Source organism: Brassica napus, chromosome C7 (assembly GCF_020379485.1).
Source record: "Brassica napus cultivar Da-Ae chromosome C7, Da-Ae, whole genome shotgun sequence".
Classification (NCBI taxonomy): domain Eukaryota; kingdom Viridiplantae; phylum Streptophyta; class Magnoliopsida; order Brassicales; family Brassicaceae; genus Brassica; species Brassica napus.
This window is the reverse complement of record NC_063450.1, coordinates 35,849,452-35,875,605: the sequence shown is the minus strand read 5'-3', so window position 1 is coordinate 35,875,605 and position 26,154 is coordinate 35,849,452. Positions and strand designations below refer to the sequence as shown.

Genomic DNA, 26,154 nt, shown 5'->3' with positions numbered 1-26,154 from the left:
TTTCAGTAGATTAAATCTGCATAAACTGGTCTCAATTTATAGTCATTTTCTCAGTATTAATATAAAGGAAAATTCTTTAATTATTGCCTGCTTAGGTTTAATAAATCGTTAATAAACATGTATAGTTTTGCAATGAATTCATATTTTAGAAATCTTATCTTATTATATCTAATTTATAGATTTGTTTTAATAGATATGTATTTTCAGTAGATTAAATCTGCATAAACGGGTTTTCAATTTATAGTCATTTGCTCAGTAATAATATTAAAAAAAAATTCTGTAGAGATTGCCTGCTTAGGTTTAATAAATTTGTTTAAAAACATGTACGGTTTTGCAATGAATTCATATTTTAGAAATCTTATCTTATTTTACCTAATTTATTGATTTTATTTAATAGATATGTATATTCAGTAGATTAAATCTGCATAATCGGTTTTTCAATTTATAGTTATTTGCTCAGTAATAACATAAAGAAAATTTCTTTAAAGATTGCCTGCTTAGGTTTAATCACTAGTAAAAATCTTCCGCATAGCCACGGTAGTGCCAGTGTAAAATCGTGGCTTATTTGAAAAAATCACTGTTTAGCCACGGTTAGCCACAATTTTTTAAAAAGCCACGATTATTCTTTTCTAGCCACGATTCAGTCACTAAATAATCATGGTTATTTTAGTAGCCACGATTTAGCTACGAAATGACAGTGGCTAATCGTTAGCCACGACTCAGCCACTTTATTTTTGTGGCTATTTAGTTTTTCTATACCCTAAACTCTAAACTTCAAAATTAAATTATATATCCTAGATACTAAAACCAAAATACAAATATAACATTTTTGAAAAACTTTAAATATAAATGTTAAATTTAAATTCTAAATATAAATTTCTTTAAAATCCATTATAAATCTTAAACCTAAACCCTTATCTTAAACTTTACATACAAAAACCATAAATCTAATGTTTTCAAACCACAAACCTTATATCATACATTAAATCACAAATATTTAAATCTAATTAAACCCAAAATTTATATATTTCAAACTCTAAAAACATTTATACTTTCAATTATTTAATCTTAACATTTACATTTAATCCTTAACAAGTGTACTCAAATCCTATTTCTCAAAGTATAAACTCTATATTGTAAACCTATATCATTAAACCATGAAGCATTATATCTTAAATTCAAAATTTTGAAATTTAAATTGAAAATCTTATCAATTTTCTTTAGGTTATGCACTATAATCATAAGCTAACAACTAAATAATAAAAAGAAAAGAAATACTGAAATCTAATGCTAATTCCTAAACTGACTTCTCATTGGTCAAAAGAAGAAAGGAACGGATTACCCCCTGTTAGATCACAACCATTCATAAAGATCCATCGAACGGCCACAACTACACACGCTTTTTATTTTTATTTTTAATTTATTTTCTTCTTCCTTCTCTTCTCTCGTCTCTGATTTTTTTCTAGATCTAAGTTTCGTTTTCACACAGATCTCTCTACCGCTCACACATCTCTCCATCTCTGCTCACAGAAGAAACATCAATGCCTCTACTCACATATCTATGTTTGTCTCTTATCAGTTGTGTATGTATTTGATTTTGTTTTGATAGATGACAGATACGGAGGTGGACTGCGACGGTAACGAAGATGGAGAGACATAGATGGCTGAGGAAGAAGCGGAGGTGATACTGAATCTTTTTCGTATTTGCGTTTTTCAGATTTCGATTAATGTGTTTATTTTGTTTCAGATTTTTAAACTAGGAAGAAGAAGAAGAAGGAGAGAAGACAAAGGAAGAAGAAGAAAAGCCAAGATGAAGCTTCGCTGGCTCCTTCCAGAGCCAATATTGAAGAAGATGAAGGTGGTGCGGTGGTGCGTGTATCACCGGTGATCACGGGGGTGGGCTATAACCGGAGGAATGTTGCACGTGGTTCATGCCCTGGTGCGCGTGGTGCTGTGCGAGGATATACATATATAATAAACATGTAATTTATAAGATTTTATATTTTATTAATAAATTATTTAATTTTTTATTCTTGTTTTTTTTTTCTTTTTTAATTTTAATAAAGCCACGGTGAGATAGTGGCTAACCGTGGTTATTTGTAGTTATGTTAGCCACGAAAAGCAGCATGGTAAAACCGTGGCTCGTAGCCACGTTTAGCCACAGTTTTTTCCAGCCACCAGGCTATAGCCACGGTAAATTTACAATCCATAAGCGTGGCTTATTTTCTTTGTAGCCACGTTTTTCTCTTCCATAGCCACTGTATTGTAGTGGCTATGCGGTGAATTTTTACTAGTGAATAAATCGTTTATAAATATGTATGATTTTGCAATGAATTCATCTTTTTGAAATCTTCTCTTATTTTTCTACAAGATTTATGCCTATTAATTTTCCTGTTTACGAAATGTTTTTTAATCACTTTGTATATCTCAGTTCTTTACTCTATTTAGCGTTTATAAGGATTACTCGTTAGATGTTTCTGCTAAATAGCTTGCATCATCACACTGTCTAATTCAATGTTTATGCATGGTCGTGGCAGCTTGAAAGGAAACAAGCGGATGGCTAGGAACAAGATTGGCGTCAGGCCCTTAACGGAGAAGGAAAAGGAAGATAAACTTGTGTTATTATATATCAAACTTGTTACAGTATTCGACATTCTTCAAGTTATTATATATCAAAGCTTGATGAATATCGTATACCATAACAAGTTAATTTGATGTCTAATTACATAAGTTTATCTTCCTTTTCGTTGTCCACTAAGGGCCTAACACCAATCCTCTTCCTATCCATCTGGTTGATTAATTTCAAGCTGTCACGACCATGCATAAACATTGAATTAGACAGTGTGATCAACGCAAGCTATTTAGCAGTAGCAACTAACCAAGAATCTTTATAAACCATAAATAGAGTAACGAACTGAGATATTACAAAGTGATAAACAAACTAAAAATTCTTAAACAGAAAAATTAATAAGCAAAAATCTTGTAGAAAATAAGATAAGACTTGTAAAAGATGAATTCATTGCAAAACCATACATGTTTATAAACCATTTATTAAACTTAAGCATGCAATCTTTAAAGGATTCTTCTTTATTAATACTGAGCAATTAACCCTAAATTAAAAAAACGTTCATCTAGATTTAATCTACGAAAAACATATCTATTAAAACAAATCTATAAGTTAGAGATTTGGATTACTTTCAGATATTGCTGCTCAATTAAGAGTATTTTGGCGCCCATGTTACACGAACGAAAAACCCACTGCACCATCTCTAAAGTGATCAAATCTCCTGGACCATTTATTCATAATACTGTATTTGACCAATCTTTAGAACGCACATGAAGAAGCAGCAGAAGGGACAGCAGCGTCGACCTCTAAACGCACAAGAAGAAGCAGAAGCAGCAGGTCTGTGTGTTCTTGTGAGTTCTGCTGCTTCTTCTTGTGCGTTTAGAGGTCGACGCTTCTGCCGCTTTAAAAAACTGAACCCGTAAGGAATTGATTGTATAGTGGATATGTCTAAAATTATATGTTTCAATCCATGTAGAATACAGAACAATTTATAACCATGAACAAAATGTATGAAGAAACAGATCCCTTAATTAATGGTGGCCTTACCAATAGATGAAATTAATCAAAGTTGCCAACTGTAATGACTCAATATATTTTTTTTCTTTTTTTAATTGATATTTTCCATAATCATATGATTAGTTTCCAGATATATGCATGAAAAAAAAATACTGACAGAGTATGAAATCTACACAGAGATGCACCAACTATCAGCCAAAATCTGTGTGTTTATTAACTGTGAAGTTTTTCTTGAAATTTCTATAGAAAGTATATTTTCTCATGGAATTCCAATATCCATGCATTTTTCATGAGATTTATAAGGAAAGTATATTATTGTTGCTTAATTGTATTTTTAATTAAAATTTAATAGTTTTATTTTCACTAACTATTTTCACTCATTATTATCTATACACGTATGTATGTATATACATTTTCAACACTAAACAAAATATTATGGTGGCCTTATCAATAGGTAAAAATATTCTAAGTTGCATTCATGGTAAGAATGATTCAGTGTCAAACTGTCAAATATAGTGACTTGGAATGTTTTTTCTTGTTTTTTTTTTGTATAATCCATATGATTTGTTTCCAGATATGTACACCAAGATAGGAATGATATATTGAAAAGAGTAAGAGATCTAAGTCGAGATGCACCAACCATCATCCAATCGAATCTGTGTATAGATTATTGTGAATGTTCTCATGAGGTTTCTTAGAAAAATATCTTTCCTCATGAAAATTCTTTTTTTTTTTGGTAGGCTGCAGGAGACAATAGTCTCCTACTCTTTATTCAAATCAAAAACAAAACAACTACAGGCAAATTTGCCGAGTTCTGGACACTCCGTTACAATCTTCTAACAAAACTGAAGCAACATGCTCCGGAGCCGACTCAAAATAATGTAAACCAAACGGTAGAGAAAACGCATAGTTAGCTAATCCATCTGTTAGATAATTAGCCTCTCTATATACGTGAGAAATTTTGACTATCCAGTCTAATAAAATGAAGCCATAGCACAAACGTACTAGGAAGGACAGGGGATGAGAATCATGAATCCCTGTCCGAAGAAAACCCGCCACACTCTCTGAATCAACTTCCACCTCTAGCTTCCGAATACCACAATCCCATGCTATGCACAGTCCATAGTAAACACCCCACAGTTCTGCCAAAGGAGCCGAACAAATACCAATATTAATCGTGATTTGTACTTAAGAGCAAAACAATAGTTAAACATCTAGTTTGTGAGAACCTATTTCCAAAACAGCCGATTTAATGGACTGGAAAGACTCAATGATGTGATCACAAAGGTGATGAGGATCAGGTATCACATTGAGATCAGGCTGGTCTTTCTTGCACATTCCAAGAAAAAACATCATTTACAGTCTAACTAAAAAGAGACAATCAAACCAACATCATTACAAAAATATTAAAAATAAATCAAAATAACTAAGCAATGAACCATGTTCATTTCATTTACCACTTTCGGATCATTCAAACTAATAATTCGATGTATGAACTTATTAATGCTAATTGTAGCACCTGCTGGTTTCCTCATTTTGCAAGTTATTATACAAGTTGCATCTATTTATAAGCAAAATTTAATACATACAAGTGTAAATGTATCTTCTTTACTCTTTGCCTCTATAAATATATGTTCACAAATGAAGAGTTGTGTCTTTACAATTGTAAATATATCTCTTTAAGGAAGAGTTGTGTTATTTGTAAAAGTTGTGTCTTTTCTCTTTTGAACTCTTAAACAAAAGGAAAAAACTTAGGTTCACTCCCTTGGATTGAACCTTTAAATTCACCACCTCTCTTATAACCAATAAAAGTGTCAGCTAGATGACCCGCGCTTGGAAAGCGCGGATTTGTTTTTGTAATTAAATATATTTTAAATGAATTTTTATATAAGATAGTTTATAAGTTTGAGCACATTTATCCAAAACCACTGACCAAACCGTACCAAGTTGAAAAACCAAAATTGAATTAAATTGCATAAATAATAGAACAAATCATAAATCTATGACCGAAAAATTGAAACCAAACCGAGAACCAAATGACTACCTGAATTTTTAAATAAAATTATATATTTAAAAATATTAATTATATTAAATTTTTAAATAACCACATATCCTAAAAATACTATTTATAAACTGGATAACCCGAAAACTTGAATTACCGAATATTTTCATTTGGTTGATAAATAATTTAGTTAACCAAAAGTATAATTTATGTATATAATTATTTATTTCAAATATATATAACTATGTTTAATATAACACATAGTATCAAAACTATTTTCAAAATAATTTATGTTTTAAAATAAGTAGATTTTGTTCTAAAACACAATTCTACTGCTAACCTATTTTAAAGTATCGATATAGTATTAATAAATAACAAAGTGTTTTCAAAGTTTTTAGAAGTTATCACTAAACGATTTATAATTGGTTAGACTAAATATCTAACAGAACCGAAGATAAATAGCTATTTTCTGAAAATATTGCAGATGGAAATATTGAACCAGTTTTATGTAGACCATAATCATATCTATGGATTTTTATAGGAACTGGTTTTGTATTAAAATAACACAACCAACTTGGAATATTAAGTTGTGACAAACATCGTTTAGTTTGTGAATGATAATGTTGAAGTGTTCATATATATAACATGGTTAATGAAATCAGTTTAGTTAATAAGGTTGGTATAAAATAATGGTTGATCTCTGTAAAAAATGTATTTTTTTACAATGGATATTATATTCTGTTTATAGTCTTCGAAGGACTGGGCTGATTCATGGATTTCCACCTTGACCCGCGTCATTCCACACGGTCCTCTCAGGGAGGGAGACAGTGACCTCTTTGTCTCAGACTTAATTACCAGAGGGGCCTGCGAATGGAACAAGGAGCTCATCAATAAGATAATGCCGGACTTCACAGAGGCAATACTAGAATTAAAGCCAAGTAAGACAGGAGCTAAGGATTCTTACATTTGGTATCCTTCGAAGTCTGGAATCTACTCAACAAAGTCAGGCTATGCAGCAGCCGTAGCGATGCAGGAGCAAGATCACACCAGCGCAAACATCCCTAGTACTTTCAACTGGTACAAGTCGGTGTGGTCGGTATCGACTGCTCCAAAGATACAGCTCTTCATATGGAAAGCTATAAATGGGGCTCTACCCACTGGGGAAAATCTTCAGAAGAGAGGACTGATGCAGAATACTCTATGCGTACATTGTGGCCTACCAGAAACTACAGAGCATCTCCTCCTCCACTGTTCTTTTGCAAGACAGGTATGGAACCTAATACCGCTCGCATCTCGTATTAAACCAGATGATTTCCCGCACTTTATATCAGCTGTCGGAGCAGCAACATCGTGGCTCTGCCTACCACCCTGTGGTGTCTCAGGTGACATCTTCTCTTGGGTGGTGTGGAATCTATGGATCACTAGAAATCAGTTGTTGTTTGAAGCACGCCCTGCATCTGCGAAAACTACGGCTCTAAAGGCCTTGATGGGTGCTCGGGAATGGACACAAGCTCAGGAACCTCCCCTGAAAGTAATGAAGAACACTCAGATCCAAGGAAGACCTGATTCGATCCCGACCGGAACAGTCGCGTGCAATACTGATGCGGCCTGGAGGAAGGAATCTTCTGATGCAGGTCTTGCTTGGATCTTCGACTCTTCTACGGCGCTGATCGTCTCAGATGGATGTAAATTCCAACCCCGAGTTTCATCGGTTCTTATGGCTGAAGGGTTGGCGGTGAGGGAAGCTCTTTCCCACGTCCTACACATCGGCATCTCCAAAATCTGGCTTCGATCAGATTCTCTATCGCTGATCAAGGCGATAAATTCGGTTTCCAAGCCGATGAACCTCTACGGAGTTCTATCGGACATCGAATGTCTCTCTGCGTCTTTTGAATTCTGTTGTTTTTCCTTTGTCCCTAGAGAAGAAAATGGGCATGCGGACAATCTGTCCAAAGCCTGCTTGTATCACGCTGCTACCACTTGGGCCTGAGGCCGGTTTGAAGTTTATAAAAAAATTTCAGTTGTTCAAAAAAAGTCTTCGAATGTATTATCTATTAAATAAATCACAACTAACCATATATATAAATATAGGGTGGACGTTATTTAAGAATAGCACAAAATAATTATGATGGAATAATGTGTAGGGCAATTGACCAAAAGAACACCTTTCAAGTTTATGTCACAAAAATGACACCAGGAAATGAAAGTCACAAAAATGACATTCATTAAAGGGCAAAATGTCACTACTACCCTTGTGTTATAAGAATAAAAAAAACAAACAAAATTCATTTCCTTCACTCGCGACTCTTCGAACCGTGTCGTCTCCGGCTCGGGAATCTTCAAACCCTCACCGGCACTGTCGTCTCCGGCTCGCGACTCATCGTCTCTGGCTCGGGAATCATCTTCTCCGGCTCGCGAATCATCTTCTCCGGCTCGCGAATCATCGTCTCCGGCTCGGGAATCATCGTCTCCGGCTCGCGAATCATCGTCTCCGGCTCGCGAATCATCGTCTCCGGCTCGGGAATCATCGTCTCCGGCTCGCTAATCATCTTCTCCGGCTCGCTAATCATCTTCTCCGGCTATCTAATCATCAGCGTCACACTCTCTACTCTCAAAATCGGACACAAATCACTATGTAACTTTTTAAAATTAGGGTTTTTGAATTAAAATTTGTGAAGCTTGCGTTTTGATTTTGATTTGTTTGTTACTCTTTCTTATTAACCAGCGAAGCAAATGAAAGACTTTTGAATTGTGGGAACACAAAGTTGTTGGAGCATAATTTATCTCTTTGAGGTATGTTGCAGATTCAACCTTCTGTGTGTTTGTACAAATTTATAAAATAAAAGTTTGTTGTCTCTTGCTGCATCTATTGAATGTTTTTAGAAGATTTCCAGAAAGCATTTGTTGCTGCATCTATTGAATGTTGAATATTGAAACTCGTATGGTAACACATTTTGAAACTTTTTTGCTTGGAGTCTTGTTTTGATTAGGAATGTTGATATTTTTGATAGGGTCTTGAATTTGCTTATGAGTCTTTTGTTGCTTGTGAAACTGTCTAGTGTTTATAATAATTTCAGGAAGCATTTGTTTTTGATAGGGTCTTGAATTTGCTTATGAGTCCTTTGTTGCTTGTGAAACTGTCTAGTGTTTATAATAGTTCCAGGAAGCATTTGTTGTGTTATTTCAGGAAAGCCTTCCAGAAAAGTTTGAAATTTTTTTTTCCTTGTTTACGCAGGATAGAAACAAGATGGGAGATTCAGTACCTCTAAAACTAGCACTGCCAGAGCTGAAGTATCCTATTGGTTCACAGCCAAAGCAAAAGTCAGCAATCAACCAATATTCCGGCTCAGAGTTTATCTCCATTGTTGACAGCATCCTAAAACCAGATGAGATGATAAGAGTCCGAGGATCATTTCTGGGACCTATAATGAAGCTCAGTGAGAGAGGATTGAAGTTATCAGCAAAGATGGTCTACGCCATTCTCACTAGAAGCATCGTTTCTGTCAAGGAGAATGAAGCCTGGTTCCATTTCGGTGCGCAGCCACTGAGGTTCTCTATAAGAGAATTTCATATGATGACAGGCTTGAAATGTAGTGGTGCATTAGAAGGACCACGAAGGGAAACAGATAGATTTAATTGGGAATTGCTAAAGGGGCGTAGTCATAAGTTAAGTGACGTGGTGGAACAGCTCAGAAACACAAGAGAAGATGCTTCTGAGGAGAGAGTATGCCTCGCAATGCTCATCCTGGTAGAGAGCATATTATTGCGGAAGAGCAAAGGAGGGAGTTTTCCTTTGGAATATGCGAAAAATGCACAGGATATGACATATCCATGGGGGAAAGAGGCTTACATTGTGCTCCTGAAGTCAATTCAAAACGCTGTCGCGAATCATTTGGAGAATAAATCCAAATTTGAGTTGCAAGGTTATCCTCTAGTATTCCTTCTTTGGATACTAGAGTCGATTCCTTTGCTAAGGAATAAGTTCAGTAAGTGTGTACCAACAGTTGAGGTTCCTGGGCCGACTTACTTGTGTGAAAAATACACTGACGTAGAGAATCCATCACTTGATAGGGTTTTACAGGTTGAAGCTGATACAAAGGTAAGCTTTTCCAAGTATATGTTTCTCAGTTTATTTGGCTTCTTCTTTTTAATATGTTTCTCATTGGTCTTTTTTAAAATACTCTCAGCTGAAGGTCCATTGCATACTACCTTCTATTCCTCATGATCCAGAAGATGATATCTCCATTGAAGACAAATATAGTGACGAGCTGGAAACACTGAAAGATGTAACAAAGAAAGGGTACAAGCTTACAGCCGATGACTGGGAAAATAGGTGTGTAGACACATTTGAAACATTGGATGCTCTTATTCAAATGATGGCAAATAAGGAGACTGGCCAAGCTTCTACTCCGATTGATGAGGATTCAGTAAATGAAAAAGTGAACAGGATCATTGAGGTAATGGAGGAGAATCTGAAGAGCATGAAGGATCGAATGTCATTACTGGAAGAAGAAAACATGCATCTTAGAGCCCGTGTGTCAGAGTTGGAAGGAAACAACAATGTTTTTCCCACTAACGTGACACAACAGGTAAATTCTCAAAACATCTTCTTTTACATTTGCATTTTCAAGTATTTTTTGGAAGATCTTGTACATATTCTTGAATGCCTTCCTAATATTTGACAAACAGCGATCCAGTGGGACACCTTTATCTCCAATGTCTCACACGCAACCATCGAGTGAGACGCCTTTATCTCCAATGTCTCAACAGCCTAATTTGACACATGAGGTATGTAACCAATAAATATTGTTGAGTTTTGAAGTAATATTTGGAAACTTTTGTACATATTCTTGAATGCATTCTTGATTTTTGCAGGAGACAATGAATGAATCAGATGATGACACTCCTGCCCTTGATACTCAAGTATTCTCTCCTAATCTGACAAAAGAGGTATATGCTCAATGATATTGTTTTCACAGTTGGAGTTTACAAATTAGTTTTGGGTGATTTTTTTTACATATAAAGGCTTTTCTGATTTTTGACAGAAAGAAACAAGTGAGTCACCTGCTGAGAGGCCATCCAATCCTAATCAAGATGGAAAACCAGATGATGAGGTAATATTTATTCTAGAAATTATAGTTGAATGTATTCATGATGGCCTTTCCTGATATTTTTTTGCAGATTGTGAGAGAGAAATTAACAAGGGAGTCACCTGCTGCTCAGAGTCAAGTTTCGCAGAAAGAAACAGTGGAAATGAATGAGACACCTTCTTCTCCAATAGCTCCAAAGAGTATTGAAACTCCCGTTTATACTCCAAGTCAGACTCAGCAGGTACATGGTCAAAAAAAAATCTTGGATTTTTAAGTTAATGTTTGGAAGCTTTAGAACGTACTCTGGATTGCCTTCGTGATAATTTTTACAGATTGAGAGAGAGCCATCGGATGACACGCCTGCCCTTGATAGTCAAATTTTCACTCCTAATCTGACAAAAGAGGTATATGCTCAATGACAGTTGGAGTTTACAATTAGTTTTGGGTGATTTACATATATAGACCTTTCTAATTTTTGGCAGAGGGAAACACAAACCTCTACTGATGAGACGCCACCCAAAACTAATCAAGAAGAAGGAAAAACAAATGATGAGGTAATATTTACTCTAGAAATTATAATTGAATGTATTCATGATGGCCTTTCCTGATATTTTTTGCAGATTGTGATTGAGTCACCTGCTGCTCAGACTCAAGTTTCGCAAAAAGAAACACTGGAAATGAATGAGACACCTTCTTCTCCAATATCTCCAAAGAGTATTGAGGCTCAAGTTTTTACTCCAATTCAGAAACAGCAGGTAAATGCTCAAAAAATCTTGGAGATTTCAAGTAATGTTTGGAAGCTTTTGTACGTGTTTTTGATCCCCTTCCTGACTTTTTTTGTTTTTTTTGCAGACGGTAACAGAGGGAACGTATGAGGCTACACAACCATTGACTGAGATCATTTCAGCAAACAATAAAAAGGTAAGCATAGAAATGTCTTTCATAAGTACAACTTGAATTTTAAATTGTAGAAACTTCTTCATAACTACCTCTTTTATTTTATTGTTATTACAGGAGGATACACATGCTGTGCATCACACACCTTCCTCTCCATTGTCTTCACTAATTGCACTAGTTATTGAAGAAAATAAGAATGCTTTGGTAAGAAGAAATATTTAAAATGTTTATGTAATATTTTTCTATTCAACTAACTCTTACCATTTACTTTTGTCTTATAGAGTGAGACAGAAACTGCGACCCAATATTTTTCTCCAAGTGAGGGAGAGGAGACACAATCAAGCAGAAAGAATCAAGCAGAAGAAAATCTCAAGGATACTACAAAACATACAACTGAGCTAGTTTCCACAGATGTTTCGAAGACACAGCCTCTTACACAGCCTCTTACACAGCCTCTTACTCAGCAAACACACACCTTCAGACAAGTGAGGGAGAGCAATCCGATGAGACACCATCAGAGCAGAATCAAGCAGAAGAAAATCTCAAGGATACTACAGAACCTACTACTGAGCTAGTTTCCACAGAGCCTACTACTGAACCTACTACTGAGCATGTTTCGAAGATACCGCCTATTACTCAGAAAACAGAGCATCTTCAGACAAGTGCTATAGATTTTTCAGAAACAAACGAGGTATGCATCGAGTATATTTGATCTTTAATTATTATTCTAACAATTTGAAACCGCTGATGTTACTGAATCTTCATTTTTCATAGGTTGAAGTAAGCAGGCTTCTAGCTCACTTTCAAATAGGCGCAGAGGTTGAGATTTTGTCTACTGATGACGAAATATGGTATCCAGGAAAGGTTGTTGATCTTAAACTGTGTGAAGGACTAGAGGAGCTGACAGTTGAGTACACGACACTCTTCGCAGACCAACATAGACTTCAGAAACTTCAGGATACTATCACGGCTGACAAAATACGTCCTGCAACACCAACTAGTGACCAAAAATCCTTTGAGATGATGGATAAGGTAGAAGTCTTTTACAACAATGGCTGGAGCAGCGGACAAATTAGCATGGTACTTGGTGATAACACATACTCGGTGTGTCTCTATACTTCTATGGAAACTATTCTATTCAAACATTCAGATTTGCGAATTCATAGAGAATGGAAAGATGGAGTCTGGAAGATGGCAGATAAGGTAAATCATAACTTGAATTATACTTCACGTGAATTGTTTGATATACATACATTTTAGTTTCAGGAATGGTTTCCAGAAATTCCGATTGCAACAAATTTGATAATATTTTGCTTGGTGTCTATTGTTTGATTAAAGGTGAAGCCTGATAAGAAAAGGAAAGCTGCTGCCTCATCACAAAATTCAGGAATGGATAATGTTTTCCTAAGAAGGAGCGAGAGGGTGCCTAAACGATCTAGAGACACAAAAACTCCATTCAAGTCTGAAAGAAATCCGGCTTTAACTGTAATACATGAGATTATACCTGCAGTTGATCCGTTTTCAACTCCTGCGGAACATAAGCTTTCAAGGCTTCAAAATTGGATGACATTAAAGCCCGGCATGCATGAAACGTAAGCATGTTTCTGTCCTTGTCTATATATTCTTATATTTATGTATAAAAGGTTTAGTAATTCCTTTGAATCTTCAATCGACTACAGGTCCCTATCAATCAATGATAATAAGATAAGGAAATCTTTCTTTCAAAGCATGGAAAATGCAAAAAAGGACCTTAAGAAAGAGGTAATTTCTTTACATATGTTCTTGCCTTGAGCTTTTTTTTTAAAAAAATTCAGGAAGGATTTGTTTAGTTTCAGGAATTAGATAGTAACAAAATAGATAATGTTTGCATTTTTTTTTGCAGCACATTGATGGAGCCTTTGCAATGCTAAATTGCAGAAGAAATGAGAATGCTGCTTGGTTCCACAACTACAAGATTCCAAAGGCGTGCTTCCTACCTATGGAGTTCTTGCATTGCTTGCTCTCTCATGATTTGGCTTACAAGAAAGAAAAGGTCAAAGGTAAAAAGATTTTCAACGATTTATTTAAAGATATTGTAAGAGGGAAGGTATATCCAGAGAAGACATGGGGAGAAGATGTTGATGTTGTGTATGGGATTACTCTTGGAAAAAAAAGCAATGTCTGGATTGGGATGGAAATTCATTTGAAGAAGAAAAGAATCACAGTATATGATTGTTTTCAAAAGGAAAGCAACAGCATTGATATTCCTCAAGTGAAAAAGTTGGCAGGTATATATAAACAATTTGTATTTGATGTATTCAACTGTTTCTTGGTTTGAAATATTCAACTGATTCTATCTTGATATTGATTTTTAAATATGACAGTGTTGATTTCTGATCTGCTGGTGGAATCTTCTGGTGATGAGGTAGATAAAGTGAAGATGATTCCATTTGAGGTTGAGCAGGCACAAGGTTTACCCAAGACAAAACATCCTTTCAACTGTGGGATATTTCTTGTCAAGATTCTGGAGTGCCAGTCATTGAAGATAGGAGACATGACAAAGATTAATGATGACAATGCATTGGAGCTAAGGAGAACCTTGTCTTGTGAGATCTTCAACCAATTTGTGGATGAGAGCTTTGGGAAATGAGAATGATGCATCAAAACATTTTTTGTTTTAGTTAAGACTCGGTTTTAGTTATGACTGTTTATTTTGTTATGTTGTTGGCGTCTGGTTACATAAGAAAGATTGGAAGGATATCAAGTATTTTTTTTGGGTCATATATCTTGGAAGGTTAAATAATGTTTCTGGATGGGTTTCCAGAAAAAATTGTAAGCTTAAAATTGTGATGTTTACAGACAAAAAAAAAAAAAAAATTTAGATCCAAAAAGGATCGAACACAGAGGGAGAGAGTTTGCGTATTTGGATAGTGTGGGATTTTAGCCACTAGGCAAAGAAGAATCATCTGTTAATGGATTACATTTAATTGTATTTAACTCTAAACTATAACACAAAAAAAAATTAAAATTGATTTTGAATCCACCACTTATCGAACCCGGGGATAGAGAGACTTTTGTGTTATGAAATGCCTCGGTTTAACCGCTGGTCTGAAGTGAATCATCTGTTAAAGAATATTACATAAGCATACTTAAACCAATTAATATAGGATAGGTTTCCAAAACCAATACATTTCGATTGGAAAAAGACAAAACTTTTGCCGTCTCAACACTCTCGCCGTTTCTAACTTCTCGAATCTCACTCGTCTCCGCCTCTCGAATCTCTCTCTCATCTCCATATCTCTCGATCTCCGACGAAAACCCATCTCCAGAACTCTCTCTCTCTCGATCTTTTACGCGAGCTCTCTCTATTCTCCGAGAAAAACCATTTCTAGAGCTCTATCTCTTTAAGGTATGTTGCAGATTCAACCTTATGTGTGTTTTCTTTCTGAGAGATTGGTCTCCTGGTTTTTGCTTGTGTATAGACTTGCTCGTTTTAACCTAATATGATTGGTAGAATTCTAGTTCATGTGAAAGCATGTGTATAGACTTCAGGAAGGATTTGTATTGTTTCAGGAAACCCTTCCTGCAGATTCAACCTTATGTGTGTTTTCTTTCTGAGAGATTGGTCTCCTGGTTTTTGCTTGTGTATAGACTTGCTCGTTTTAACCTAATATGATTGGTAGAATTCTAGTTCATGTGAAAGCATGTGTATAGACTTCAGGAAGGATTTGTATTGTTTCAGGAAACCCTTCCTGCAGATTCAACCTTATGTGTGTTTTATTTCTGAGAGATTGGTCTCCTGGTTTTTGCTTGTGTATTGACTTGCTCGTTTTAATCTAATATGATTGGTAGAATTCTAGATCATGTGAAAGCATGTGAATAGACTTCAGGAAGGATTTGTATTGTTTCAGGAAACCCTTCCTGAAACAAGATGGGAGATCCATTACCATTAATGGATCAGAGCCAGAGAAGACGATATCGATAAACCAACACTCGATAGTTGCTTATATCAAAACTGTTAAGGAAATTCTAGGAAATGATGAGTTCAACAGAATAAGAGGGACGTTTTTGGGACCGGTGATCAAGCTTGGAGAGAGGTCTTTGAAATTATCAGCTAAGATAGTGCACGCAGTTCTCACCAAAAACATCAAGACAGTGAAGAGACACGAATCCTGGTTCCATTTTGGTGCTCAGCCAATGAGGTTTTCTATAAGAGAATTCCACATGGTGACTGGTTTGAAATGTATTGGTGAAGCAAGAGAACCACGAGAGGAAACCGAGAGATTTAAGTGGGACTTTCTAAAAGGGCGTACTCATACAGTAAAGGATGTGGAGAAGCAGCTCAGAAACACAAGAGAAGATGCTTCTGATGAGAGATTCTGCCTTGCAATGCTCCTCCTGATTGAGAGCATACTACTACAGAAGAGCCTTCTCGACGGTGGCACAACTTTTACTTTGGATTATGTGAAAATAGCGCAGGATATGGATGTCTTGATGACATACCCATGGGGGAGAACAGCTTATAATTTGCTGTTAAAATCACTTCAGAGAGCTGTCGACAAAAGCCTCGACAAAAACAATTATGATTTGCAAGGATTCCCTATGGCATTTCTTATATGGATACTTGAGTCAGTACCTTTGCTACAGTATGCATTCAGTCAAGTGGTTCCTATTCTGAGCGTTCAACCGTCTACCCCAATATTTTTGTGTGAGAAGTACCTTCAAATAGCTTCTCCACAGCTGATAGATGTTCTCCTAATTGAAATCAAAGATCATGTTAGTTTTTACATTATTTTTTTCTTGTTTCTGTTTTGCCTTATGATTCTCCATTTAAAAGCTAATTATTTTTTGGTTTCAGCTTAAGGTCATATGCATCCTACCTCCTATTCCTAATGATCCAGAAGCTGATGTTTGCATGGAAGACGAAGCTAATAAAGATCTGGATGACATGGCCGATTTATCCAAGAGAGGTTATAAGTTTAAAATTAGAGATTGGCGAAACATGTCAGTAGACCTATACGGTGCTAATGAACAAATAAGAAGAGCATCTTTACTGTTTGGGAATGGAGGGATGAGTCAAGCTTCTTCTTCGTATCAGGAGGAGTCTTTGGAATCAAAGATCAACAGAATCAGCGAGATGGTGGGAGATAATTTAAGGATCATGAACGATCGTTTGTGTTTGATTGAAAAAGACAGGAAACAGATTAAAGAACGTGTGACAAAACTAGAGAAACTACAAAGAGTTACTTCATATGAAACTCCAAACAATGAGGTAACTTTTTTTCGGAAATTAAAATTAATGTTTATCTAGTTCTTGATTCAGTTTTTTTTTTGAGTTGTCAAGTAATTTTGGAAGATGTTATACATATTTAGGATTGCCTTCCTAATTTTTGTTCTACTTGCACAGACTGACACAACTCCATTTCATGAGACGGCTTCCAGACAAGGTGAAGCCAATACAGATCAAGCAGATGAACAACTTAACAATGAGGCAAGTACAATTTTGAAAACTGTTGGTATTTATAAAATTATGAATTTGGTTGTACTTCAATTAATTTTTGGAAGTTCTTGTACGTGTTCATAATCACATTCCTGACTTCAGGATACACGAGAGCCTATGAATGAGATCACGAAAGAGACACCTGGTTCTCCAATAGCTCAATAGAATATTGAGACTCCAGTCCTTACTCCAATTCAGACGCAACAGGTACATTCTTTAAAAAAATGGACTTTTCAAGTAATTTTTGGAAGCCCTTGTACGTGTTCATGAAACCATTCATTCAGGAGACTCACGAGCAAAATAAGGTATTACTTTTATTTTAAAACCTTTAATAAATATAAAGCAACTATCAAAATGACTGGATATCCTTGAATCTAAACCATCACAGGATGTAGAAAGCAGAGTTCAAAATACCTTTGAGATCGGAGCAAATGTGGAGATTTCATCACAAGATGACAATACTTGTCATAAATGGTATCCAGGAAATGTGTTGGCAACATATTTGGTTGATGGGGTTGAGATGGTGAAAGTTGAGTACTCCGCACCGTCTCTGGACGAAAAGAAGAGGAAAAGGAGTGTTGAGACACGTGTATCAATTGACAGAATACGTCCTCAACCACCACCTGAGAGACCTGGAGCGAAGAAAAGTTATGAGCTAATGGATGACGTAGAGGTGTTCGACAATGGTGCCTGGTGCGCTGGAAAAGTTAAAGTCATTTTGTTTGATGGCACGTGTTTTGTCTCTTTGAACAATTCTACTGAACAAATTCACTTCAACCATTCTGAGATGCGAAAACCAAGAAAATGGGTAGATGGTGTTTGGAAGATGACAGAAAAGGTAAAACAAATGCCTTGGATAACTTGAATTGAAAAATAATGTCATTTGTTTAATATCTCGGTATTGTTTTTCAGATAGAAGAAGAGCAGACGCAGAGTGTGAATCCAAGTGAAGGAGATGGTGATAAAAAGGTATGAAATATTTATACATCATACTAGGAATTAAGATATAAATGTATCTGAATTTTTGTCATTCAAAAAGGGGAAGGCGAAGGCTGTCGCTTGTAAGAAGAAGAAGAAAGCAAATGCTCAGCCAGTAGATTTGCTTCCTTTTCTACAGCGAGAAGAGAAGAGGCCAATACGACCTAGAAACCCTCCTATGCCTGTAACACCTGAGGTAATCCTTCCAATTGATCCATTTGTGACACCTGAATTTCCTCGGTTTTCAAGGCTTGCACACTGGATGGATCTACGGGGCATATATCGTGTGTAAGCAACTTTTTGTCCTTGCATAAATATTCCTAATTTATTTTGTAAAAGTTTCGATTGATACTAGTTAATTTTATCAACTACAGACCGTTTTATATCAATGGAAGAGAAATTGAAAAAGAGTTCTTTCAAAAAATGGACGATGCAGAAAAGAATCTCAACAAAGAGGTAATCAACACTCTGTTCTGTCTTCTATTTATTTAATGTTAATAATTAATGTGGTTCTGGATGATGCAATGTGATTAGGAAAAGGATATGATTGAGTTTTGTATTTACAAACTCTGTTTCGATTCTTATTGAGTGGTAATAATGCTTTGTGGATATTTGATTGTGTCATATGTTTAGGAAGAGGTTGAGTTGAGCTATGTTAGATGTCCATGTTATAGCAGTTCTATATGAAGTTTCTAACTATATTGTTACATTGGCAGCACATAAATGTTGCATTTGAAATGCTAAATTGTAAGAGGGTTGAGCAAGGTGCTTGGTTCCGCAACAACAATCTTCCAGCAGCATGCTTTGTACCAGTCAGATTCTTAGAAGTGGTTGGGTACGCTTATGAATCTGTCAGGAAGCCACATAAGAAAAAACAAACGTTATTGGAGGGCTGTGTAGGCGAACTTGTGAAAGGTTTAATACATCCAAAGAAGGTATGGCTGGAAGATGTTGATGTTATATATGGTGTCATTGAAGATAAGTTGAGCTATCACTATATTGGGGTGGAGATACAATTGATTGATAACACAATCACACTCTTCCATTGTGGTCTTCCAAAAGCAAATATCAAACGTGCTCTTAATCAAATCCAAGAACTGGCAGGTAAAAACTCTTTGTGATTTATTAATTTTATCATTCAGTGTAGAAAAATCAGTTTTATTTATATTGTTACATTGATTATGGATAGGATTGTGAAAGTATGCGTATCCTGAAAAAAGAATTTTAGCTAATTTAGAAAATAAAAGTTTGTCTCTTGCTGCTTGTGCTTGTGATGCATTTTTACATATTCATTTTGTTGTCTGTTGGTGATTAATTTATTGTATAATTTTGGGTATTTATGACAGTGTTGATTAGTGCCATAAAGATGGAACTTCTTGGTGAAGAGGTTAATTTCGAAGATATCAGTCCATTTCAAGTTAAGTTTGCAGAAGGGCTTCCAAAGACAAAATTTCCATACAACTGTGGTATTTTTGTTGTGAAGATGCTGGAATGCAGGTCACTGGGATTGAAGAGCATGGCTAATATAAATGATGAAACTGCGATGGACTTACGAAGCAAGCTATGTTGTGAGATCTTCGACCAGTTTATGGATAAAGATTTCCAGGAAGGTCAAAGGAAGTGAAAATGTCATATTTGTTCTGTTTTTTACTCTGTTTTTCTACTTTGACGTTAATTATCCCTAACGTTTAAGTTTAAGTTTGTAATGAATTATCCCTAACGTTTTTTTCATTTAGATTGTTATTGAAAATTTTTTAGGATGTCTTGATGAATTGTCAAATGCTTATGGTACTTTTAGGATGGGTTTCCAGAAAAAGAGTGAGAAAGCAAAATGCACCATAGCCTAGCAAATTCCTTTAAAGTTTACAAAAAAAATGAAAAAGAATGTGATCCGATGTCAATTGAACTCGTTAACTTTTGAATATTTAATTAAAAACAGAAAAAAATGTGAGTATACACAACGGGGATCGAACACGGCTTATTGTGTGATAAGGGTACACTAAGAGTAGAAGGGCTTGCCACTAGGCTATGGTGGATATTCGATAACAGTGTAAATGTGAATTTATTTAATCACCGACGATAGATTTATATAATCTGGATATCATTTTAGGTATTCAGGATAGCTTTCCAAAAACAAATTCCTTTAATGTTTACAAAAAAAATGAAAAAGAATGTGATCCGATTTGGATTGAACTCGTGAACTCTCGAAAGATGAATAAAAGTGTGCTAGGCTTAGGTGAATCATCTGATATATGTGTCCACATAAATGAATTTAACCGCATTTTATGTCAAATTCAGGATGGCTTTCCAGAAACGAATATGAAACCGAGATTAGCCAGATATAAGACCACTAATCCTCTACATTTTAATCAGTGTTTTTGTTTTGTTTTGACTGAAACACAACACAAAAGAAGATGATAACATGAGATTACTCATAATGTGGTTTCTTAAAATAAATCATAATGTGGTTTCTTAAAACAAATCATAATGTGGTTTCTTAAAACATAAGCTTTAAAACATAAAAAAAGAGAAGATCATAACATGAGATTACTCATCCAACAGCCACTTTTCCTCAAGCTTGCACGCATTCCATCCGCTTCCATGAGTTCTTCTTTGAGTTTTTCCAACTCAGCAGTGAAGTCAAATTTTCCTTTAGCCTTAATAATCTCTTCAAGCAACTCGATTTGGGAAGCAATGGAATTTGCTTTGCTGGCTGCCTGATGCCATTCAATTTCAGATAGCCTGTGTTCGTTGGACAAACGAAGAAGAGCCCTGTAACGTTCCACAGTTTCCGCCTTTCCTTTGTTGAAACCATCGGAAGCATCAGATCCGTAAACCTCCTTTATGGGACGCTTCATCATCTTCTTTGACCCTTCCATTGAAACTTGATGAATGAGAAAAGAAAAAACACAGAAGAAATGAAAGTCAGTAAAAGAGAGATCTGATATCTTCCCTTGTATATATAGAACGAAAAGTAACCCTTCGATTACTATAAAATGGTTTAGAAAGCAACCTTTCGATTATTGAACGGTTACTGAGATAAATGATGTCTGTTTTAGAAAGGAACCGTTAAAAAAAAAATCTAATTCCAAGGGGATGCGAACCCAGGTCGAGACAAGTGTATAAGTTTCGAAAGATAGGTGGTTTAGCCGCTAGGCCAAGGAGAATCATCTGGTAGATTTTCCCACATAAACATATTTAACCGTACAAATTGTGATTAGCAAAATTTGGAGAAAAAAAAAATAAAAATATACACATCTCCCAGGATTCGAACCTGAAATGTCTGGGAGGAAAGGCGGAATAAGGTATACCACTAGACCAAGTGTGTTTCAATCGTTAGGTGAAGTAAGTAACAGAATATATTTCTTTTATCTGTAATAATTTTAAAAAAAAGTGAATCATGTGATATAAGTGTCCACATAGATGAATTTAACCGCAAACGTTATATTATAAACTTTGGAAAGAAACTCTGAGTTTCAGGATGGGATTCCAGAATAGTTGAATATTACTGTGTTTTTTTCTAGCAAAGAAGTTTAAACTAAGAATTGAAATGAGATCAAAAGATAATGTTGTATATTACAAAATTTGGAAGAAATCATACTTATTCGGGATAAGGTTCCAAAAGAAAAAATGTATATGGTCTGGTGCATATCATGTAACCATCAAATAGCCAACATCCAAATAATAATCAATAAAAATGTAGAACTTCATCCTATAGGCCTCTCGCATGTGCTCTTGTTGTGCCCTCCTGTGCCACATCTGCTGCACTTGTGGGACTGAGATTTAGATCCAGGAACCCCCAAACTCGCCAACGGATCTCTTTCTCTTTGTAGGAGGGCGTCCACTTTTCTTTTTGGTAGCTGGAGGTGGGCAAGACAGTTCATCAATATTCTCTGGATAGGTGGACGTTGACAACTCTCCACCAGGATGTATGCTTTCAGCATAAGCTTTAGCCCAGGTTTCTGTCAAGTGAGAAGCATCAACAAAAAGGTTTTCATCTCTCTTGATATGCTTAGCAGCAGCGATGGCATGGATGCAGGGGATCTTGTCAATGTCGAAAACATTACATGTGCAATGCCGCTTCTCCAAGTCAACAACAAACTTCATTGTTTCATTCTTCACCTCAAACTCGCTTCGATCAACTTGATACACATTCAACAACATTGCGGCCCCTAACCTAGATACCAATTTCTGCACAACTTTTGGAGTAACCAGGTGCTTATGTTTCGCAGCCGCTTCGCGTCGCTCAAAAAACCAAGTGGTCATCGTCAATCTGATAGTTTCAAGGAGAGAGATAATGGGCAACTCACGAGGCATCCTCAACATAGAATTGAGAGACTCTGCAATGTTGGTAGTCATGATATTATACCTGTTCGCAGGCGCATAGCTTCGTGCCCACTTCCTAAAATCAGAATCTTCCAGATACTTAGCCAATTCAGGACATTTATCCTTTATGTCCTTGAAGATTAACCAGAACTCGTGACACGTATAGGCATCAGCAGCGCTTTCCACCAGAGGTAGCAACCCAGTCTTCGCATATGTAGGAGTGATGTTGCGGAGCAGATGGATCCTGCAAATTCCATGGTGAGATAAGGGATATACATCCTCCAACGCTGAAGAAATGGAGTTAGCCCTGTCTGATACAAAAACAAGATCCGAAGCGTCCGGGATCTTCTGGCTCAAACCTCTAAAGAACCATTTCCAAGAGGCGCCATTTTCTGCGTCAACCACTGCAAAGGCGAGAGGATATAGATGATAATTCCCATCTTGAGCACAAGCTGCCAATAAAGTCCCATTGAATTTTCCCTTCAGAAATGTACCATCTACTGCAATAACTCTCCTCATCAATGAGAATCCCCTTATCGAAGGACCAAAAGCCACAAATGCATACTTGAACTTTCCTGCAGCATCCACATGTTGATAAGTCAAGGAACCAGGGTTTGTTTCTGTGATTTTATACAACCACCTAGACAAATTGTAATAGCTGTCTTCAGGAGTCCCTCTAACCAAAATCTGAGCTTCTTCTCTCACTCTCCAAGCTTGTTTGTAATTGATGTGAACACCATGCAGCATCCTGACCTGTTCAATGATCTGTTTCGGTTTGAGACCTTCCTTTTTTTCTCCATAATTGCTGCAAATCAAAGAACCCAACAACTTTGCAGATGCTTGTCTGTGGTTGGCTTTCCTGTGTGTTGTATCGCATGTATGCTCATGAACATACTTTTTAACAACGAAAAAATCTGAAAGAGGTAGCTTGGTAGCACGCATCCTCCACGTGCAATTTTCATCAACACAACTCAAAAGCACTCTTGACTTGTTAGAAGAGACAGTCTTGTACTCAAACTTCCACTCTAAAGCCCATTTCTTCATCCTCAACATCAACTCTCTCTTTGTCTTAAAATAGCTATTCACCTTAATATCGCCAGCTCCTCTCGTGGTTGGTGAAAGTCCAATATGGACAGGGCTAAAATCCGGAAGAGCATTCAGAGGAACTGTAGAAACACCTTCATATAGAAGACTCTGCAAAAGTCGAGTAGTTCTGTAAGGCATAATACTTGATTATGAAGCATATCATGCAAACACAAACAGAAAAAGGGAATTAGGGACAATGTACCTGTTTTTCTCTCTGCACAGTAGAAAGAATCATTGGATTGGCATTCAATGGAACAGGAGAAGCAAATGTATCAGAAGCTTGAGTGTTACAGCTAGCTGGATCAGTACTAACCTGCAAAAGTCCAATATGGACAGGACTAAAATCCAGAAGAGCATTCAGAGGAACTGTAGAAACACCTTCATATAGAATACTCTGCAAAAGTCAAGTAGTTCTGTAAGGCATAATACTTGATTATGAAGCATATCATGCAAACACAAACATAAAAAGGGAATTAGGGACAATGTACCTGTTTTTCTCTCTGCACAGTAGAAAGAATCATTGGATTGGCATTCAATGGAACAGGAGAAGCAAATGTATCAGAAGCTTGAGTGTTACAGCTAGCTGGATCAGTACTAACCTGCAAAAGTCGAGTAGTTCTGTAAGGCATAATACTTGATTAGGAAGCATATCCTGAAAAGTCTAAGGAAGAAAAAAATCATACAAACCTTAACACACAAACGACAGGTTCCATCAAATGCTCTAGTCTTGGAAATGAAAGTTCTGAGCTGACGAGTATTACCTATCGAGAGTGGGGGGAAACTTTCAATAATACATTTCATATCCAATGAAATACCATAACTCAAACTGATTTCTTCCTCTTTAACACTAAAATCTTCAGATACAATCTTCATCAAATCTTCATACAGTAGATCTTCTTCTATGGAAATGATTGATGCATTCCTCTTCAAATCAACAAGAAACTCCCACTGGAGATATTCTTTTGAGATCCATTGTCCACAGATGCACAAAACTTCCATTGTTCTACAAAATCAACTTCAATTCATCAACAAATGAATAATATATAACAAAAACTAGATAATGTATAAAAAAATGAAATGATTCAAACCTTAATCAAATCAGACACACGAGAGAGAGAATAAGATGAATAGACGTAGAAACGACAGATCAATTGAGAAACGACGACGACGACGATAAATAAACGGAGAGACGACGACGACGGATCAACGGAGAGGCGATGACGACGAGGGAGAGACGACGACGATGACGACGAGGGAGAGACGACGACGATGACGACGAGGGAGAGACGACGACGATGACGACGAGGGAGAGACGACGACGATGACGACGAGGGAGAGATGACGACGACGAAAGACAGCGATGAGGAGAAGAAGAAGCGATGAAACGAGGACGGCGACAATTGATTTCAAATTTTTCTTTTTAATTACTTAAAGAAGAGGGCATAAGGGTAAATTACCCCTTTAGTGAAACCTATTTTGTGATTTCTGATCCTTAGTGCTAGTTTGGGGAGGAAAACTTTGTTTGGTGTTCTTTGTGTCATTTTCTCTAATGTGTATATTGTAAATGTATAAGTAGAGAATTAGGTTAGTACCATTTTTTTATGACTAATTTGTTTTTAATGAAGAATAATTAAGTTAGTAGTATGAGAAATAATAGGAATTCTAGTTAAATGAAATGGTCCAACTATGACTTGTTTTAAGTAGATTTTTTAGGACTCCTTCTCTTTTAATAGTATTGACTAGAGTTTGACCAAGCACGGTTTTTTTGGATTATATTATAATACAAAGTCTTATTATATCGAAAAATATAATTTTTAACAGTTATATAATCTACGAATTAGTTTATTTGAGATTTTATATGTACACTTTTACGTAAGTTTCTTTTAGGCATGAGAATTATATCCGGATCAAAAAAAAAAACCGAACCGACCCGAAAATATAAGTTTAGGTCAGATGCAGAGAAGATAACCTATTGGTTTTCTTTTGGACCCGCAGGTCTTTGTTTGAGTCTGGGTCCTACCCTAGACCCGATCATAAATATGTTGTATTTATTAGGCATATTTGGATATTTCGAATATGTTTCCGGTATTATGGATATTTTTTTTTAAATTTTTTGGTTTATGATTATAGTTTTTGATTTCATGTAAATTTTCAAATTAAAAAAAATTGGGTATTTTTCAGTTAATCGTGTCAGATTTTGAATTTTTAGGTATTTGAATTTTTTGGGTATTTGTTTGGAGTTTCGAATATTTTCAGATTTTTTTGATATTCCGATTTTTTTTAAGGATCCTAAATACCCGAAAAGGTATCATAAGGAATAATATTAGGATCTGTTAAAAATATTTAAATATTGTATGGTTAGAATGATTAATGGTATTACCAAAAAAAATTGTTATACATGACTCCACAACTTTTTTATATTAGATTTTTTAAGACTATTTCTCTTTTAATAGTATTGATTCGTTTTTAAGTGAAAAGTATATAAAGGTATAATATCCAAACCAATAATTTTCAAAATCGTGAATAATCAATACAGTTATCGTGAAGTCGGGTTAATTTTAACAGAACCAATGAATTTCTACATTTTTGTGATGGTAACATGAATATTCAGAAAACTCATTTTAAATCTGAAAATATCTATCAAACTATAGACGGTTGAAAGTTTAGTATATGATATGAGATTTTAGTGAGAAAGTTTATATATGATATGATT

The 26,154-nt window shown here is 35.8% G+C and overlaps 5 protein-coding genes and 1 long non-coding RNA gene across 7 annotated transcripts; 5 read left to right on the top strand and 1 right to left on the bottom strand.

The window, feature by feature from the left end:
* Nucleotides 1-1,350: 1,350 nt before the first annotated feature.
* Nucleotides 1,351-2,033, top strand: LOC106381789. The gene is made up of 2 exons (XR_002656012.2): nucleotides 1,351-1,681; nucleotides 1,748-2,033. It is a non-coding gene; the product is annotated as an uncharacterized LOC106381789 (long non-coding RNA).
* Nucleotides 2,034-6,483: 4,450 nt separating this feature from the next.
* Nucleotides 6,484-7,575, top strand: LOC106369796. The gene has a single exon (XM_048764201.1). It carries the CDS (start codon nucleotides 6,484-6,486, stop codon nucleotides 7,573-7,575), a length of 1,092 nt encoding a protein of 363 aa, XP_048620158.1.
* Nucleotides 7,576-8,948: 1,373 nt separating this feature from the next.
* LOC125590324 lies at nucleotides 8,949-11,989 on the top strand. Its single transcript, XM_048763786.1, has 7 exons — nucleotides 8,949-9,684; nucleotides 9,773-10,174; nucleotides 10,275-10,373; nucleotides 10,461-10,535; nucleotides 10,631-10,699; nucleotides 10,767-10,916; nucleotides 11,008-11,989. Exons 1-7 carry the CDS (start codon nucleotides 8,977-8,979, stop codon nucleotides 11,092-11,094), a joined length of 1,590 nt encoding a protein of 529 aa, XP_048619743.1. The 5' UTR covers nucleotides 8,949-8,976; the 3' UTR covers nucleotides 11,095-11,989.
* On the top strand, nucleotides 11,353-14,330 carry LOC111209582. Its single transcript, XM_048764200.1, has 10 exons — nucleotides 11,353-11,430; nucleotides 11,528-11,596; nucleotides 11,690-11,776; nucleotides 11,854-11,890; nucleotides 12,001-12,263; nucleotides 12,347-12,775; nucleotides 12,911-13,164; nucleotides 13,252-13,333; nucleotides 13,455-13,839; nucleotides 13,936-14,330. The coding sequence occupies exons 1-10, from the start codon at nucleotides 11,353-11,355 to the stop codon at nucleotides 14,199-14,201; spliced, it is 1,950 nt and encodes a 649-aa protein (XP_048620157.1). The 3' UTR covers nucleotides 14,202-14,330.
* Nucleotides 14,331-17,338: 3,008 nt separating this feature from the next.
* On the top strand, nucleotides 17,339-19,789 carry LOC125590699. The gene is made up of 3 exons (XM_048764398.1): nucleotides 17,339-18,317; nucleotides 18,404-18,485; nucleotides 18,746-19,789. The coding sequence occupies exons 1-3, from the start codon at nucleotides 18,208-18,210 to the stop codon at nucleotides 19,148-19,150; spliced, it is 597 nt and encodes a 198-aa protein (XP_048620355.1). The 5' UTR covers nucleotides 17,339-18,207; the 3' UTR covers nucleotides 19,151-19,789.
* A 1,879-nt stretch (nucleotides 19,790-21,668) lies between these two features.
* Nucleotides 21,669-24,503, bottom strand: LOC125590720. 2 transcript variants are annotated; one of them, XM_048764461.1, is made up of 3 exons: nucleotides 24,129-24,503; nucleotides 23,930-24,040; nucleotides 21,669-23,549 (listed from the first exon to the last, which is right to left on the bottom strand). In XM_048764461.1, exons 1-3 carry the CDS (start codon nucleotides 24,438-24,440, stop codon nucleotides 21,813-21,815), a joined length of 2,160 nt encoding a protein of 719 aa, XP_048620418.1. In that variant the 5' UTR covers nucleotides 24,441-24,503; the 3' UTR covers nucleotides 21,669-21,812. The 2 variants fall into 2 exon arrangements, with proteins under 2 accessions (XP_048620418.1, XP_048620419.1); XM_048764462.1 differs by having other exon boundaries at nucleotides 21,669-23,754; nucleotides 24,129-24,233.
* Nucleotides 24,504-26,154: the final 1,651 nt, after the last annotated feature.